The sequence below is a fragment of the Oncorhynchus mykiss genome, chromosome 11 (assembly GCF_057628025.1).
Source record: "Oncorhynchus mykiss isolate SJ-2025 chromosome 11, ASM5762802v1, whole genome shotgun sequence".
NCBI classification, from domain to species: domain Eukaryota; kingdom Metazoa; phylum Chordata; class Actinopteri; order Salmoniformes; family Salmonidae; genus Oncorhynchus; species Oncorhynchus mykiss.
The window spans coordinates 49,622,002-49,641,885 of NC_143032.1; the positions used below are offsets into that span (position 1 = coordinate 49,622,002).

The window sequence follows — 19,884 nt, forward strand, 5'->3', positions numbered from 1 at the left end:
ATTTGCTTATGTTCGCAGGTAAGCAGCCTTACTGATTCTGCTTTGACTTCCTACAAGCCTTTCAGGTTGGTGTTTACACATATGGTGCTGTCTGATGTCTGATTAGGATATAAAGGGCCTCCAAGAGGCCAGTTATACATTTTCTCTGGTGCTGGAGCTGTCTTCCTGTTGCAACTTGTAATAAACCAGACACACATACACAGGTAAAATCATTTTCTGAACAAAAAATACATCAGTAGCTACTTGTTAGCTCACTGCCATAGTTAACTTGCCAACCAGATGAAAGGTCTATTACTTTTCCTGGCTCACTCCATTGTTCGATTGGATGGGTCTGAGTACAACATTCAGACATGGCGGAAGGAACGGTGGACCAGGTTACTGATGGAGAGCAAGAAGAAGCATATTTTTACCGAGAAAGGATTAAATGTACACCAGAAGAGGAGACAAAGCTCGAAAGGCAACACTTTTGGAAAGTGATCGATGCGTTTAGATACTACAGGTACGGACTGTTTCAAAACAGCAGTAGTATTTGGTAGCTAGCTTACCCATAAAGTAATTTGACCCAGACGGTCTGGCTATCGTTAGTTCAAGTTTTTATTAGTCGTATGTACGGGATACACCGTCTAACGGTGCAGGTTCCTTCTCGACAATGCAACAATAATAAGAAATAATAAAACAAGAATAGAAACATGAAGTAACGTTAAATGACTCATGGAAGGGGGATCGGGGGTGTTAAAATTGTGCAGTTGTGATGTGTGTGTTATGTTGATGTAGTAACGTTTTGTCCGAAGATTTTAGAAGAGGGATGACTGATTTTGGGGTCTTGACTAGTTCTCACAGCTCCAAAGTCATGCCTAAACCCCGCCTATTTCTACAATTTCTCTTCTTAAAGGCCCAGTGCAGTCAATATTACTGGTTAGAATAATATTGTGAAAATTATGATTAATGACCTTTAGTGTAAGAGCTGTTTGAAAAGTCCTGAAAATTCAGCCTTTTTAGGCAACCTGGTCTCAGCACATTTTGTATTATTCTCCACGTAAACCCAAGACACTCAATTTAGTATGATATGTTACGATTTGTTTTCGTATGGTATGTGATAATTGCTGGATGTCTGTCAACCATTTCGTATGATATGTTACGATTTACAATTCCTGTTATGAATTTGCAAAACGTACAATATGTAATGAATTTGCAAAACATACGATATGTTATGATTTGGAAAAAAGGTATGATATGTTACTAATTCTAGCTAGGTGAGTTAGCTAGCTCGCTAAGATTAAGGTTAAGTTTAGGAGTTAGTTTAAAGGGCTAAGGTTAGGGTAAGGGTTAGCTAAAAGGGTTAAGGTTAGCATTAGGGTAAGGGTCAGATAACATGCTAAGTAGTTGAAAAGTAGCTAAAAATGTAGTAAGTAATTGAAAAGTAGCAAATTAGCTAAAATTGTCCGTAATGCGAGTTGAACTCGGAACAGCTGCATTGGTGCATTGGACAGCTGCATTGGACCAAATCTGATTTTAAACCTAACCTTAACCTCCCTGCTGACCTTATGCGTAACCCTTAAGTTAAGGCCCCCTTTTTTACAATAGTCAAGTTGTACTTTGTGGTAACTAGTGACAACCCTAATTATGTTGCATAGCTAGCTAGCTAAGATATATTGTGTATTTATATCAGGATTTATACCATTTTGGATAACTACATTGTCCCATACCATCGCTATTTAGCTAGTAGCTAGATATCAGCAGCACAGGAAGTGGAGCTAGCTCTAGAAAATAACAAATATAACTTAAAGAAGATGCAAAAACAGCAAGAGCTATAAAATCCAGGCTGACAAACATTTACATTTCAATCCAGTTAATCTTGTTACTTACAAACAAGAAGGTCATACATGATTATGCCTAGTCTAAGGTTTTGTGAATCTTTGTGTCAAGTCATTTCAAGGAGTCTGCATATTGGATTAGGCTTTATCATAATTCAAAAAGGCTATAAAATATGAGTTTCTATTCCCCCCCCCCATCTGTGTTTCTGGACCTCCATCTTCTCTTCCTCCTTTTCACCATGGCACCACCCTTCCCTTTATCCTTGTCTAATTCACCTCCCCTTAATCTCAGGATGCATGTTCAAGAGCGGGTGAATCGAGCAGAGCGTCAGTTCCAGAGTCTTCCGGAGCATCACCAGCTGCTGCTGCCCGGGGTCTTGCCCAACCTGGCCCGTATCCGCCGCAGTGTGGACCACAACCAGGAGGTGCTGCAGGCTATCGTGCTCAACTGTATCCACATGTTTGAGAACATGGAGTATGGTGAAGAGGTGAGCTAAACGGTCAGAAAAGGTCACACTCATGCTTTCTCGCAGTCACACCAGGCACTACTTGTAGCCCTCAAACTACTGGAAATCAGTTATTTTTAATGGAAAGAGGAGACACGAGTCATTTAGCAATTTAACCACTGGCAACTAGGGAACTCGCTACCAAAGTTGAGAATTCCAGCTTTATGCAAAATGGTCAGTGATGCGAATGCAAGATAACCAATCAGAGTAGGGAGAGTCTTACTTGCTAGCTTTGACACTGTGCTGGATAGGCTGCATCTAGGTGGTTTTGTGCAAGAAAAATACAGTAGTAGTAGGAGGAGCTGCATATGTTCTTCTATTCTACTATACCACACCGGCACACATTTCAGTAGTTCTTGTAGTAGTGTAAATCATATTGGAAGATAGATCTTAGATTAATTTGCTTCCATGATCCTTTCACCATTGGATGACGTTTGAGGAGTTGAAGTGAATCTGTTTTCTGTCCAGGATGACCTGAGGAAGGTGGGTACGTCTTCCACGTTCGACATGGACAAGCTCAAGTCCACCATTAAGCAGTTTGTGCGTGACTGGAGCGAGGCCGGCCAGGCTGAGAGAGACTCCTGCTACCTGCCCCTCATCCAAGAGATCCAGAGACTCTTTCCCAGCAACAAGTGGTGAACACACACACACACACACACACACACACACACACACACACAGTCTTGAATTCTAACTCAGTTGTGTGATTTAGTATTTTGAATTACGCATGTATTCTGTCAGTGATGGCGTGGTTGTTTCTGTAGTGATGTGTCCAAGGTGAGCGTGCTGGTTCCGGGGGCAGGGCTTGGTCGCCTGGCATGGGAAATCGCTCGTCTGGGTTATGCCTGCCAAGGCAACGAATGGAGCTTCTTCATGCTCTTCTCCTCAAACTTCGTCCTCAACAGGTAACACTCACCCTCAGCCCTAACCAAGTAGCCCTGCAAGTAGATTTCATTTCTTCCCATTACGGGACCTCCTATGTGTGCACCTCAAAAATGTATGGGTGTAACAGGCCCGGCCCTGGACGTTCTGCCGCCCTAGGGAAGACAAAAAATTGCCTCCCCCATATCCCGCTAAACTAGAATGGTGTACAGTAGGGGTCGGTATTGGGCCAATTTTTTTTATCAGCTAATAGTTGGCAGAACAGAACCATAAGAACAGAACATAAATGCAGCCCAATTCATAGGCCTATTCATAACACATTTTTTTTTATTTTATTTTATTTATTTCACCTTTATTTAACCAGGTAGGCAAGTTGAGAACAAGTTCTCATTTACAATTGCGACCTGGCCAAGATAAAGCAAAGCAGTTCGACACATACAACGACACAGAGTTACACATGGAGTAAAACAAACATACAGTCAATAATACAGTATAAACAAGTCTATATACGATGTGAGCAAATGAGGTGAGAAGGGAGGTAAAGGCAAAAAAAGGCCATGGTGGCAAAGTAAATACAATATAGCAAGTAAAACACTGGAATGGTAGATTTGCAATGGAAGAATGTGCAAAGTAGAAATAAAAATAATGGGGTGCAAAGGTGCAAAATAAATAAATTAAATACAGTAGGGAAAGAGGTAGTTGTTTGAGCTAAATTATAGGTGGGCTATGTACAGGTGCAGTAATCTGTGAGCTGCTCTGACAGTTGGTGCTTAAAGCTAGTGAGGGAGATAAGTGTTTCCAGTTTCAGACATTTTTGTAGTTCGTTCCAGTCATTGGCAGCAGAGAACTGGAAGGAGAGTCGGCCAAAGAAAGAATTGGTTTTGGGGGTGACTAAAGAGATATACCTGCTGGAGCGTGTGCTACAGGTGGGAGATGCTATGGTGACCAGCGAGCTGAGATAAGGGGGTGACTTTACCTAGCAGGGTCTTGTAGATGGCATGGAGCCAGTGGGTTTGGCGACGAGTATGAAGCGAGGGCCAGCCAACAAGAGCGTACAGGTCGCAATGGTGGGTGGTACATGGGGCTTTGGTGACAAAACGGATTGCACTGTGATAGACTGCATCCAATTTGTTGAGTAGGGTATTGGAGGCTATTTTGTAAATGACATCGCCAAAGTCGAGGATTGGTAGGATGGTCAGTTTTACAAGGGTATGTTTGGCAGCATGAGTCTGGTTACATCTGGTTATACAGTTCTTCTCAAATAGTGGGCCGCGCTTTTTTTTGCCGCAGGGAGTAGTTTTTTTTTGTTGCACCGAACAAGAGCACAGAGCACAGAGCACAGAACACAGAGCACAGAGCACAGAACACAGAACACAGAGCACAGAACACAGAACACAGAGCACAGAACACAGAGCACAGAGCAGGAGATATGAAGTGCAGATAACAAACCCTTAAGAGACACCATGGAAAAATATTTAACAGGGATGAAAAGAAAGGTGGAGAGAGACGGAGATAATGAGACAAAACGTAAGTCTCCCGAAAGCCAAGACGAGGAAATATGACGAAGCGTATGTAGCGCTTGGCTTCACTGTGACTACGGTGGGGGACGAGGAAAGACCGGTATGTTTACTGTGTCTAAAAATGTTGGCAGCGGACAGCATGAAGCCAAAATAAATGAAGGCGTCACTTAAAGACATTACACCTCAATCACGCTGATAAGCCACTTGAGTTTTTTCAGCGAAAACCGTGCAGAATATTGCCAACAATCGTCCCGCTTTGTGAATGCTACTTCAGTAAACCAGCGAGCACTGTTAGCATCATATAAGGTGGCGTACCAAATTGCTCAGTGCAACAAACCCCACTCCATAGCAGAGGAGCTGATACTGCCTGCAGCAAGACATGGTCTCTGTCATACTGAATGACGCAAGTGCTGCAAAAATAAAAGTACTTCCCTGAAAACAGTTCCCAATATGACTGGGTGAGAGATCCTTTCAATGCACCAACTCCAACTGGTTTCAGCTCTGCAGAGGAGGACCAGTTCATTGATATGACGTCTGACTCCACATTGAGACTGAGGTTCACATCACAGACACTGAGTGAATTCTGGCTGAGTGTAGAGAGGCAGTATCCACTCTTAGGGCAGAGGGCCATGGGCATTCTTCTTCCTTTTGCAACATCTTATCTTTGTGAGACTGGCTTCTCTGCTGTTGCTGCACTGAAGACCAAGTACAGGTCCCAGCTAAACATTGAGCAGGAGCTGAGAGTTGCAGTATCATGCTTCAAACCCCTCTTCGAAAAGCTGTGCTCTGCAAAACGTGCTCATTGTAGCCATTAATCCTGACTTCCTCATTTTGATTTATTTTTAAAAATCAGCACAAATTGTTTTATTCATTTTTGTTTTATAGGTCAAAGTGTTTAATATATTGTGCTCCTGAGTTAATGTTGCTGATCAATTTGAATCTATTATTTATTGATTATATTTAATTTAATTTTTCAGTATCAAATACAATGGATACAATGTTATGCAGAGGTGTACTTCTAACAATTGTATAGACAAATTATACTATTTACAGTCGCGGCGGAGAGTTGGGGGGAGCGAAATGTTTACTTCTTCCTAGCGGGGGCGTAACAGAAAAGAATTGAGAAGCACTGGGTTATTAGGCTATATAGTCTGTTCAATGTCAATAACGTATCATCTTTTCAAACTGATAAATCACCAATGTCTCTATTAAATTAGTTTTTATATTTCTTTGTGCGTTGATTGGGGAAAAACGATTTGCAATCAAGAGAAAATGTTGCTCTGAAAAAGTCTCAAAAGATAGGTGGATAATGAAAATAGAAGTTTCAGGGAAGAATGGACAGTGAAATAGGCGTATTTCTCCAATGTCAAACCAGAGAATGTTTGCAACGAAACGGTTGCTGTTTGCAAATAATTAAACATTAGACATCCTTATTAATCTAAATATGGCACTTTCAAAAGTTACCTTTCCACCCAGACAGACGCTCAACCAACACAGAGTAATGTAAGCTTCAACTGTTGACATTCTGAAGCTCAGCTGCGGCCTATTCTGTCCCTAGTAATTTAACTTTTAATTTTCTGAAAAGAGAATATGTTAAACCCAACTTCTTAGCTATCTGTGTCCCGTCAACGGGACAGTTGTACATCATGCAGTGCCTTGTGTCACCATCGCAGATTTTAGAGAAACAACAAGTGTCGGTACATATAAGTGACTTATATCGGCTGAAAGCTTAAATTCTTGTTAATATAACTGCCCTGTCCAATTTACAGTAGCTATTACTGCGAAACAATGCCATGCTATTGTTTAAGCGGAGCGCCTAACAACAAAACACTTTTCACCACTATAGGTTTGATAAATTCACCTCTGAAGGTGAAATGTGTACTTACATTCTGAAATCTTGTTCTGATTTATCATCCAAAGGGTCCCTTTTTCATACCTTTTTCATATCCTAAAAAGGTCCATATAGCACGCACAATCAATTTTGTATTTCCACTCGTTCAATTTGCAAAGAAAGGAATCTGTGAAAATCTCACCCTAAACGTTGTTTCAACCAGTCAAATCGCAGTCAGATCCTAGAACGTAACGAGACACTATATCATTAGGGGTGTCGTATATCCTATAGGACACCATATTTGGTCAGAGAGCGACGCGTTCATGGCACACTGATGACGCGGGCGGTCTTCACTTGAACGACTCTAACTTTGTCAAATAAGCACCAATCGGGGTCAAACAAAGCTATCTAAATAGCCCATAAGCTGGGCTTTAAGGGAGTATCCGTGTATCTGTTGTAAAATGTATCTACTAACCTTGTACGACAGCATGCCATTTCATTTTGGACAAAAAATATAAGAATATTCAGTTATAAAAACTGGTTGTTTTGCAAATGTTGAACTATAATATGGCTACTAATACTGGAAAAGCTAAATCAAAGTCCAAGTATACAGCTTTCAAATCAAAATCAAATCAAAGTTTATTTGTCACGTGCGCTGAATACCACAGGTGTATTTAGTATTTAGTCAGCCACCAATTGTGCAAGTTCTCCCACTTAAAAATATGAGAGAGGCCTGTAATTTTCATCATAGGTACACTTCAACTATGACAGACAAAATGAGAAAAAAAATCCAGAAAATCACATTGTAGGATTTTTAATGAATTTATTTGCAAATTATGGTGGAAAATAAGTATTTGATCACCTACAAACAAGCAAGATTTCTGGCTCTCACAGACCTGTAACTTCTTCTTTAAGAGGCTCCTCTGTCCTCCACTCGTTACCTGTATTAATGGCACCTGTTTGAACTTGTTATCAGTATAAAAGACACCTGTCCACAACCTCAAACAGTCACACTCCAAACTCCACTATGGCCAAGACCGAAGAGCTGTCAAAGGACACCAGAAACAAAATTGTAGACCTGCACCTGGCTGGGAAGAATGAATCTGCAATAGGTAAGCAGCTTGCTTTGAAGAAATCAACTGTGGGAGCAATTATTAGGAAATGGAAGACATACAAGACCACTGATAATCGCCCTCGATCTGGGACTCCACGCAAGATCTCACCCCGTGGGATCAAAATGATCACAAGAACGGTGAGCAAAAATCCCAGAACCACACGGGGGGGGGACCTAGTGAATGACCTGCAGAGAGCTGGGACCAAAGTAACAAAGCCTACCATCAGTAACACACTACACCGCCAGGGACTCAAATCCTGCAGTGCCAGACGTGTCCCCCTGCTTAAGCCAGTACATGTCCAGGCCCGTCTGAAGTTTGCTAGAAAGCATTTGGATGATCCAGAAGAAGATTGGGAGAATGTCATATGGTTAGATGAAACCAAAATATAACTTTTTGGTAAAAACTCAACACGTCATGTTTGGTGGACAAAGAATGCTGAGTTGCATCCAAAGAACACCATACCTACTGTGAAGCATGGGGGTGGAAACATGCTTTGGGGCTGTTTTTCTGCAAAGGGACGAGGACGACTGATCCGTGTAAAGGAAAGAATGAATGGGGCCATGTATCGTGAGATTTTGAGTGAAAACCTCCTTCCGTCAGCAAGGGCATTGAAGATGAAACGTGGCTGGGTCTTTCAGCATGACAATGATCCCAAACACACTGCCCGGGCAACGAAGGAGTGGCTTCGTAAGAAGCATTTCAAGGTCCTGGAGTGGCCTAGCCAGTCTCCAGATCTCAACCCCATAGAAAATCTTTGGAGGGAGTTGAAAGTCCGTGTTGCCCAGCAACAGCCCCAAAACTTTGCTGCTCTAGAGGAGATCTGCATGGAGGAATGGGCCAAAATACCAGCAACAGTGTGTGAAAACCTTTTGAAGACTTACAGAATAGTTTGACCTCTGTCATTGCCAACAAAGGGTATATAACAAAGTATTGAGATAAACTAATGTTATTGACCAAATACTTATTTTCCACCATCATTTGCAAATACATTCATAAAAAATCCTACAATGTGATTTTCAGGCCTCTCTCATCTTTTTAAGTGGGAGAACTTGCACAATTGGTGGATGACTAAATACTTTTTTGCCCCACCATAGATATGGTTAAAGTGACTATGCATATATGATGAACAGAGAGTAGCAGTAGCGTAAAAGAGGGGTTGGCGGGTGGTGGGTGGGACACAATGCAGATAGCCTGGTTAGCCAATGTGCGGGAGCACTGGTTGGTTGGCCCAATTGAGGTAGTATGTACATGAATGTATAGTTAAAGTGACTATGCATATATGATAAATATATATATATATATATATATATATATATATATATATGATTTGATGATATTCTTGCAGAAAAATGTTATATGAATGCAAATGCCTCCTTCAAATGTACCTGGGTGACTTCACACTAAATGTCATGTAGGTTGCTCATACTTCAAGTTACCTGTCTGAAACTTTGCACATACACTGCTGCCATCTTGTGGACACCATCGGAATAACAACGAGTGATGGCTGGAAAGGGGACCTTTCTTTTGCATTTCAAAAATGGTGGTAGTAAAATAAATTGTTGTTTTTTTTCTTTTCTATTTTCTTCTACCAGATCTATTGTGTTATATTCTCCTACATTCAATTCACATTTCCACAAACATCAAAGTGTTTCCTTTCAAATGGTACCAAGAATATGCATATCCTTGCTTCTGGGCCTGAGCTACATACAGGCAGTTAGATGTTGGTATGTCATTTAGGCGAAAATTGAGAAAGGGTGGGTTTTCCCTAAGATTATTTAATAAGGCATCAAAGAGTTAAGCACTGTTATAGAACACTTTTTATTATCTGGATACTTTTCAATGATTTATTTCTAAATATAAACTTAACAATAGGTACACATTTTGCTCTTTTCTTTAACAAATGGTCTGGCATACCCTCACTCATTTTGAGCCCTGGTTTAAACCGAACACAGCAAGCCCTTCTCAGACACCAAGGTATTTAAGAAGTGCACGGTGACAGTATTGGAGGCTTTGGCTATACTTGCAAATCTATGGATAGCATAATTGTGTCTGTCAAACATGTAGGCATATCTCTTTTTGGGGTGGAATTGGAAGAAATAGCCTCCAACAAAGCCCTCTTGTTGTTAGTGAAGTCAAATTAAAATGAAGACAATTGTTGAAATGAATTACTTTCAGCACCATTTGCTGTCCACCTCTGTTTTGAGTATGCCGTAGCAACACCAAAGGTGATGTTTGCCCGCTAGCCTTTTTAGTTGACTTTCTCCTGCACTCTCGATCCTCATTAATAAGTTAATGATTGAAAAGGTGTCTGTCTCATGACATTGTAATACATTTAGTCTCCAGTCCACGGGTTACAGAAACACCACATAGGCTGCTACTCTTTCTACCCCGTAGGCTACATCATTTATGTTAAATTAATTTGATGGAGCGTGGTGGAGCGTAGAGTCTCTCCAACAGCACCCTGGAGAGGCGCACAATGCATGGATAAGCAAAATATTTTGCACCCCTGCCTGTGACAAAGTGGGCTCTGATTATCATGGGGCAGCATCAGCGCTCACCTAAAGAGCCCGCATGCCACTGGGAGAGAGAAGTTATTTTTTGGGGGCAGAATAATGTGAGGTGTTGTTGGAGGTGCATCTTGGTCAGTTTAAGTCTGAAAATGCTGCCCTCATCAAACTGCCGCTCTAGGCGGCTGCCAAATCCTGCCTAATGGGTGGGCCACCCGTAGGGCCTAATCATAGAATTATATTTGCAAATAAATTCCTATTAATTGAATTATATTTTTCTGTGGGACTAGCCAGAATGATTTGTAATTGAACTTTTCTTGTGGCATCAACACAACCAGTCATGATGTTTTCATCATCACTTCAAAGGGTTCCCGTGCACGTTCATCCACTCACAACATTCTTCCAGCCTCCGAACAGTGGTGGATGGAAAGAGACATCCGTTACACAAAACACCAAAACAGTGTGATGACATTTGGTGCTTGTGATTAGGCCAAAATGAATTCCTCCACTGCTGTCCGTGCACGTCTCTCTGCCGTAGCAAAATGTTTGTGTTCTCCTCGAACCAGATCGTATTTTGGAGCGTAGGCTATAGGCCTAGCACCTGTTTTCAAGTCCATTCGCTCATTTTGCATGCCTCTAACATACAGCAATGATAACTGTAGGCTACTACACCTTTTATTTTTCTTGACATTTTGTTTTCATTATTGTGATAGGCTCATGTTTTACCGATACGGCGTACCCGCACTATTTGTTTTGCCGTGACACCGTACCGGACCGTACCGCCTTACTTTCACCCCTGGCCCTAACTCAAGTCTTGCGTATGATGCAATAATTCAGCCCTTGCATATGTGTGTCATTTAATGTTGAAATGTCTGGTGTGTTTAGCTGCCTGAAAACACGGGCCAAATCAATTGCCTAGCATATCAAATTATCCCAATGCAATCCTCTTCGGACCACTGTTGTTCAGCTTAACTTACCTTGGCTCTGTTCTGTCCTTCCTGAGATGTGAAAAGGTCAACTCCATGACCCTGTACCCCTGGATCCACCAGTTCAGCAACAACAAGAGGTCATCTGACCAGACGCGGCCAATCAGCTTCCCAGACGTCAACCCCCAGAGCCTGCCTCCAAACTCGGACTTCTCCATGGTGGCTGGGGACTTCCAGGAGGTCTACACAGAGCCTAGTGAGTGGTGAGCTTCACACAGGCTGTATGAAGATCAACAAGAGCAATGAGTGATCAGGGCCTGTGTTCACAAAGCGTCTCAGAGTAGGAGTGCTTATCTAGAATCAGGTCCAACCTTGTCTTATTCATTATGTTCTAAAAGACTAAACTGATCCTAGATCAGCACTCCTGCTCTTAGACACGGGCCTCGTCTCTGTTGAGTGACAGGTTGTTATGTGAATTGGCCACGTATTGAGCACTCTGTCCTACACACAGATCATTGTTTTATTACCTGTGTTGGTTGGGATTTTAGCAATAATGTGAGACTGGTTAGACGAGTATCGTTGTGGTCTTCCCTGTCAGACACCTGGGACTGCGTGGCTACCTGCTTCTTCATCGACACGGCGCACAATGTCATCGACTACGTGGAGACCATCTGGAACATTCTGAAGCCTGGAGGCGTGTGGATCAATCTTGGTGAGCGACAGAGCTGTTCAATGTTCAACGGAGCTCCTTACTGACCAGTGATAGAGGTTCTCTGCGCATTTTTTTGGTGTAGTTCCTGTTTAAACTTACTGGTAGTGTATGATACGCTGTATGTCAGTGGCGGTCGGCACCGTTTAAGGGAGGGTGTATTTTTGGGGGGTTTGGAGCATGGCCTTATTTCTATTGGATGACTGTCATTAATATGACATTCACCCAGCTCAATGTAACATCGGTTTAGACTACTACATGATACTTCCTATATCCATAAATTGTCCCTATACCCATCATGAGGTTGCTACAACATAGCCTACGAATGAAAGTTTACAGCATAGGTGCACACGTCGACAGAAAAACTTGAGTAATCAAGTGACACATTTAATACCGCCTTGCATACTCTTGACTGCATCTAGCTGATCTAGGGTGTAATCGTTAGTCCAACAGTTGCAAACTGGACTTTCTATACTTTCTACTTTCTATTGGACAAATTCAGGTATGTTATCCCTGTTTCGTTCCATTTGATTCCGTTTAAGAAATGTTTTTCAACAGAATTGGCTGAACGAATACACCCCTGATCACACGCAAACAGTTCACTTTCATAGCAGCCACATATACTCAAACAAAAATATAAACGCAACCTTCAATGTTGTTTTAGAGAATTTGGCGGTATGTCCAACAGGCTTCACAACCGCAGACCACGTGTAACCACGCTATTCCTCCACATCTGGCTTCTTCACCTGCGGGAGTATTTCTGTCTGTAAAAAGCTCTTTCTTGGGGAAAATCTAATTCTGATTGGCTGGGCCTGGCTCCCCAGTGGGTGGGCCTATGCCCACCCATGGCTGTGCCCCTGCCCAGTCATGTGAAATCCATAGATTAGGGCCTAATTAATTAATTTAATTGACTTATTTCCTTATATGAACTGTAACTCAGTAAAATCTTTGAAATTGTTGCATGTTGCGTTTATATTTTTGTTCAGTATACAAACAGCATGTATAATTCCTTCTTGCATCTATGTGCTGTCCTCCTCTCACCTTTTCCCTTTGTTTGTGGACCTCGGTGCACAATACAACAGCTGTATGTGACCAGACGAGAAAAACCTTTCCAACCCAAACCTTCATACCATAACCGCTACACAAAGCCTACGTATTTGTCACCATTTTAACTAATGTCATAGTCAACATAGCTAGCTACTAGAACTAACTTGTTAATAAACACTTGTGGTATCCCGGGAGGTCTACCCCGGTTGGTAATAGAAGGGAGGTACGTGCCGCAACGTTGGCTCCCTCTGCTGAGAGTAGACGGGCTAAGCACCCCGCCGCTGATGGCTCCAAGTAGAGGTAATTAGGGGAGAGTGCCAACCAGCAGTGCAGGCCACAAAAAGGGAGCACCGTGGCACGCCGCGAGGGGAGCGAGAGAGACGGACACGGAGAAAAACCTGTGAAGGACAGAGCGTGTTATTTAGTTATGTTTATTTTGTTTCTTAGTAGAGTTGTGTTTTCTAACTAGAACCTCCCTGTCTCTGTGTTAATCTCTGCACGCTCAACCCAACACCCCACGGTTTGCCACACCCGCTATAATCATGTAGTACAGTGTACAGCAAGCAGTTTAGTAGTTACACCAGGTGTTTGAGTAGGCTAAACTAACTGGCTGCATTCGTTAGCTAGGTAAGTTGAAGTGAAAATACAACAAAACAGCTAGCTCTCTCTTGCGTCTCCTTCATTTTTTAATAAATTAATTTGTTCAAAACTGTTCAACTATTGTCTTTCTCTCTCTTTGAGTCAACTACACACCACAGTTTATGCACTGCAGTGCTAGCTAGCTGTAGCTTATTTTTTCGGAACTAGATTAATACTCTGATCCTTTGATTAGGTCGACAACGTCAGTTCATACTGCAAGAGCTCTGATAGGTTGGAGGACGTCCTCCGGAAGTTGTCATAATTACTGTGTAAGTCTATGGAAGGGGGTGAGAACCATGAGCCTCCTAGGTTTTGTATTGAAGTCAATGTACCCAGAGGAGGACAGAAACTAGTTGTCCTCTGGCTACACCTTGGTGCTACCCCAGAGAGTGCTGTTGATGCTACTGTAGACCTTCATTGCAAAACAGTGTGTTTTAATCAATTATTTGGCAAAATGTGAATATATTTAGAATAGCTTTATCTAAATAGTATAACTTTTTTTTATTGTTTCACTATTTTTATTTTTATGAAATTCACTGAGGATGGTCCACCCCTTCCTCCTCTGAGGAGCCTCCACTACTGTATGAATACTTTTACCAAAGCTGCGATTCCTCCCTTGTCTATAGGCCCACTGCTGTACCACTTTGAGAACATGGCCAACGAGCTCTCCATCGAGCTCAGCTACGAGGACGTCAGGGCAGCAATTTTAAAATATGGATTCCATTTGGAGGTAAAGCTGTTTTTTTGTGTTAATTTTTTTTTCTTTATATGAAACAGGTGTACAGATTGGAGGAATAAGATGAACAACTACTACAGTTTACAGTAAAGAAAAGTATAAACATTGTTTTCAGTTTCAGTTGTTTTGACTATCCTCCTTGGGCCTAAAACACCCCGTCTTTCACTGCAGGTGGAGAGAGAGTCTGTCCCCACCACCTACACGGAGAACGATCAGTCCATGCTGAAGTACCTGTACGACTGTGTTTTCTTTGTGGCAAGGAAACCTGACCATCTGTATGCCAACGGTTACCAGGTGGTCCATAAGAACAGACCGGAAGTGTCGCAACGGCGAGAGAGCTGCGACGGTCTGACGTGACATCGTCTGTCATGACATTGCAGAGCAACAACCGGAAAAAAAAGCAATTGGCCACCACCAAGAGCATAAAAAAAATTGTAAGATGACAGAAACACAAGTCAATGGACAGGTTTGCTTTCATGTTTCTTCTTCTTTATATTGTCTCATCGCCAGAGCTGCCAAATCACCTTCCTTCCTCCCCTGAGCCTTTGAGATTGAGACAGATGCCTATTATGAACTCAAGTGACTAAATCTGTCAGCACAGGACTGTTTGTCTTCAGTTAAAGAGGCAAAGTGACGCCTCTATCTCCATGGTGACCTGATGTAGTTGCATGCGTGTCAGAGACCCGCCTCTACGTCTTCCCATTGTATTTATTTTGTAAAATACAGTTACCAACTCTGGCTATTTATAGTAAAACAAAAAAAGTATCACTTAAAATCATTTGCTGAAGTGGCTGGAGTTGGTTATTTTAACCTATATTGTATGATCGGACACAGATTGAGTTTCAGCATTACACCCTGGATCTAGTACTGTCTCACTTAATAAAGAAAAACAATTCTTTAAAAAAAAGAAAACGTTTCATTGACTGAGAGGGATTGTCTAATTTTCCTAACTCAATAGTGTCTTTAGGGTCATTCCATGAAAAGTGCCTTTGATATTAAGTATTAATTGTGCACCAATATTGCATTTTTAAAAGCCTGATATTTAAATGAAGTGCCCTTTAATATAGACCACATTGAGAATTCAATAAATCAGATTTTTCTTATATGAATAAAGACTTACTCATGTGCCAAAAATCCCTCTGTACACCCTCTGTGACTTCTAGAATGATTTTAACCCACTTAACCCCAACATTTCTCCAAGCTTTCACAATCATTGTAAAGATCTAGTTATTGTGTTGCTTTGACAGTCATTTGCATTCAATTGCCACTCCCAGTTGCACACAAGCTTCCATTCTGTCAAAAGGGTGATTTAAGATGAAGCCATTGTTTACTTTATTTGACACTTACTAGTCATTTTTTTTTATTTGACCTTGAGACGGGAAAACTAGTTTATTAAGTAGAATATGTGCCCTTTATGGCAGAATGATAAATTAGGTGAAAGCAATGTTTTTTTTAAATGTATTATATGCACCTCTATATACACCTCATCAGCCCAGCCAGGCAATTTATAAACTCTATTAAAAGCATCTAGACATTCTCTCGCATTTCTTTTAGACTAATATTTCGTTTTCAACTTCGGGGATTTGTATAAACCATGCTGTCTGTCTCTCCGACATTTGCAACATTGTTTCAATATTTCAATTTGATCTCCTGCTGTCGCATAGTAATGAACGTGACGAGACAGACAGGCAGGCAGGCAGTGTTTTTCAGCCAGTTGAAATCACGAATCAGCTGGCATCATGTTTATGGATTTATTTTAAAAAAAATGTCAGTTGAAAAAAGGTCAAACGAAACGCAGCTAATTAGCAATCTTTCCAGCTTCAGTTTGAAGTGATTGTGTTACTGTAGCTGTGTAACTAGATCCTCTGAACAACAGTGTCCTGACGAGTGAGCGCATTTTCTATGCCAGGCAAAATTGCGCCTCATTGGCTCATTGTTATGGATGTATCCAAATAAATGTCACTAGAAAACAGCTTACTTTGCTGTTATTCTGGCTGCACTTTTTGACATGACTGTAAGTTAGTTGTAGTTGGCTAGCTAGCAAGCAAGTTATAAGAATGTTGCCAGCAAGTATGACAATGGAACATTCTGTATCTATGGGGTCACGCCCATAGATACAGAACAAAAAGACTGAACGACTGGGTCGCGTCTCTAGCAACCCTAGATTTGTGTCGGGACTATATCTAGTATGAATAAATGAATCAAAATGACGTTTTTTATGAAAATATGTCCATCATTATTTGAATATGTTGGTTACCTGTTGTATAAAAGTGATAGTGCCCTCGAAAGCGCCTCTGGCCTAACAAAACCTAACAACACTTAAATATGAATCTCATATTCCCTCTGTTTGCAGTTATACACTGCAATCAGTTGGAGCATTATGCCTAATGATGATCAATGTTATAAAGTATGCAACAACTCCCCTTTTGTCAATTACTGTCTTCATACAGCCAGGTACATCTGAGAGTCACAGTTGGTTACAGAGGATACAGGCATCAGTGGTGAACCCTTATCATATACCAGTTAACACACAGCATATGTAAGGGAGATCCAGTACATACATGAAATGATTCACTGACTATGATTGCCCTACCTATTGGAATGAACGCCCTATCTGGCTACCTCAATTACTCTTCCTCAAGCAACCGACATGTGGCGCTGTTGGTGGAGAAGATTCTTGATAGTGGTGGGCGGGAAAAGAGGACAGATACATCCTCTCATTGGACAGACCGGGTGTGTGTACAATTTACAGTGACTTTCAGTCAAAACATTGATACCTGTTAATTATTGGAAGTCTCTACACGGTCTTTACCTGGCAGTCTGAGGATGAGAACACCAGTATACATACAAGAAGTATACAAACAGACAAGGACAACATACAGTGCAATCGGAAAGTATTCAGAGATGGACTTTTTCCACATTTTGTTACATTACAGCCTTATTCTAAAGTGGATTAAATAGATTTTTGTTCCTCATCAATCTAAACACATTACCCCATAATGACAAGTGAAAACAGGTTTGTATTCAGACCCTTTTCTATGAGACTTGAAATTGAGCTTGGGTGTATTCTGTTTTCATTTATCATCCTTGAGATGTTTGATTGGAGTCCACCTGTGGTAAATTCAATTGATTGGACATGATTTGGAAAGGCACACAACTGTTTACATAAATAAGGTGCCACAGTTGACGTCAGAGCAAAAACCAAGCCATGAGGTCAGTACAGGTGCAGCAAATCTGGGACACAACGTGCCATTGGAACACAGGAGTGAAGGTTGCTGATAATGGGCCTCTGTTCGCCTATGTAGATATTCCATAAAAAATCTGCCGTTTCCAGCTACAATAGTCATTTACAACATTAACAATGTCTACACTGTATTTCTGATCAATTTGATGTTATTTTAATGGTCAAAAAATGTGCTTTTCTTTCAAAAATAAGGACATTTCTAAGTGACCTTTAATAAAGAAATGTTTTGGTTATCCTGACCTGGACACCATGTACAGTATTATAATAGCCCCCCCGATTGGCGCAGTGGTCTAAGACACTGTATCGCAGTGCAAAATGTGTTGCTGCAGATGCAGGTTTGATACCCATGCCGGCCGCCACCTGGGAGACCCATATGTAATTATACACAAGGTTTTTATTCGAAGATAAACTTAGACTACAATTAGGGTGTGGAAATGTTAGGATTATTTTGCTCTTACTGTAGTACTGTAGGCTACTCCCGACCGGTCACGTTGTACAGCGCCTTAGTGCAAGCTGTGTTGATACAGATGCTGGTTCAATAGCCATGCCGGCCTCGACTGGGAGACCCATGAGATGACTGTAGGGTCTGTTATCTCTCCCTCTAAAAACATAAATAAATAATTCTAAATAACAAACTAGCTATATTTACAAATTAGCAACAATTTCTCACCCCATGTTCGAAAATGCATTAAAGACAGAGTTAATGAGTACTTGAGGTCACCGAGAAAGTCTGGACATGGCCTGCTCTCCCTTATGTAAGGAATTAGGCACTTTCCCATGTTTACTACAGTATGTACTGTAGGCTATGTTTACTTGTCAGACTGCACAGTAGCCTAATAAACAAATGCAGGTGGCTTATATCTTCAAAATGCTTTAAATACTTTATTATCTAAATGTAAAAGCATTTACTGTACAGTACTGTCTTTCTTCATCAGCATCTCTATGCTTTCGTTATTTAAAAAAATGATAAAATACTCTTTCAAAATGCAGATGTTTATTTAGTTATGGATCCATAATGAATTACTATTGGAATAAATATTCCTGAATTACAGAAATATTGGAACAAAGTTGTCTAATGAAGGTAAACATATTGTTGCTTACTGGAAAATACTCTTTCAAACACACACGGTCACATTGTACAGCACCATTATGGCTATTAGCAGGTAGCTGGACAGTGGACTTGCCTAGGTGGAGGGTAGGGGGATAATTCTATTGTTAAATGTATTTCTTAGTTAGGTTGGCTGTATCACAACCGGCCGTGATTGGTTGCAATTTCAGATTAATCCACCAGAAAAGATAAAACAAATAATACAACATAAAGTATTATTGCGGTGCACAATTGGCCCAGCATTTCTCTCCCTCTAAAAACAGAAATAAATGTTTTGGCCTTTACAAATATTAGTTTGGTCTTTATTCAGATTACAATCGCTCACTCTCGTTTTTTTGAAAACGAAGTACACTCCAAAATATTGTTATATATTATCAAGTTGATGGCACAGTCATATAGCCCGGCACTTACATAAACCTGAGTGACTCACTCATTCATGGCTTTGGATCAAAATAAATAAGTACCAACATTCTTTCTGATAGTCTTTAATAAAGAAATGTTTTGGTTATCCTGACCTGGACACCATGTACAGTATTATAATAGCCCCCCCGATTGGCACAGTGGTCTAAGACACTGCATCGCAGTGCAAAATGTGTTGCTACAGATGCAGGTTTGATACCCATGCCGGCCGCCACCTGGGAGACCCATATGTAATTATTTGCGATTGATATACTGTAGGCCTACCGTAGTCGAAATGAGTCTCACAAATGTTGAGTAATGTGGTGTAGGTCTTATTTATTTTAAGAGCATATTGAAGTTAGAAGCAATAGGATTTGAAGCAATAGCCAACCTGTTGTGGTCACAATTTTAGCACTGTTTCGCGCTGCACTTTTTTAGCACTTTTCTTGGAATAGAAACACCATAATATTAATCAAATTAATTAAGCAACATTTCTTAAAATCAGTCCCATATACTATGCTCTTACAAAAAAAGGTTTTAAAATCTCTAGTACAGCCACTATTGAAGGCTATCAAATGCTTCTCAAAGATGCCATCTGGTGGTCAAATTAGCACTAACTAGCTTTAATGGTTACAATGGCTGATACTTAAACAACGTTCCATTGAATTCTGCGGCATCATGCAAGCTATGCTGCAACTTTTAAAGGACAAACCACTGTAGCTCGTCTGGTAGACTCGCGTCATTGGGCAGCTCGCGTCTTGGTTTCCCTTTGTAGTCCGTAATAGTTTTCAAGCCCTGCCACATCCGAAGAGCGTCAGAGCCGGTGTAGTAGTATCCAATCTTAATCCTGTATTGACGGTTTGCTTGTTTGATGGTTCCTCTGAGGGCATCGCTTGATTTC

The 19,884-nt window shown here is 41.1% G+C and overlaps 1 protein-coding gene across 1 annotated transcript; it reads left to right on the top strand.

Moving 5' to 3' along the window:
* The first annotated feature begins 38 nt into the window (after positions 1–38).
* Positions 39–15,144, top strand: carnmt1 (carnosine N-methyltransferase 1). The gene is made up of 8 exons (XM_021621075.3): positions 39–499; positions 2,107–2,302; positions 2,789–2,955; positions 3,085–3,225; positions 11,179–11,357; positions 11,700–11,813; positions 14,123–14,226; positions 14,404–15,144. Exons 1-8 carry the CDS (start codon positions 351–353, stop codon positions 14,587–14,589), a joined length of 1,236 nt encoding a protein of 411 aa, XP_021476750.2. The 5' UTR covers positions 39–350; the 3' UTR covers positions 14,590–15,144.
* The last annotated feature ends 4,740 nt before the right edge of the window (positions 15,145–19,884 follow it).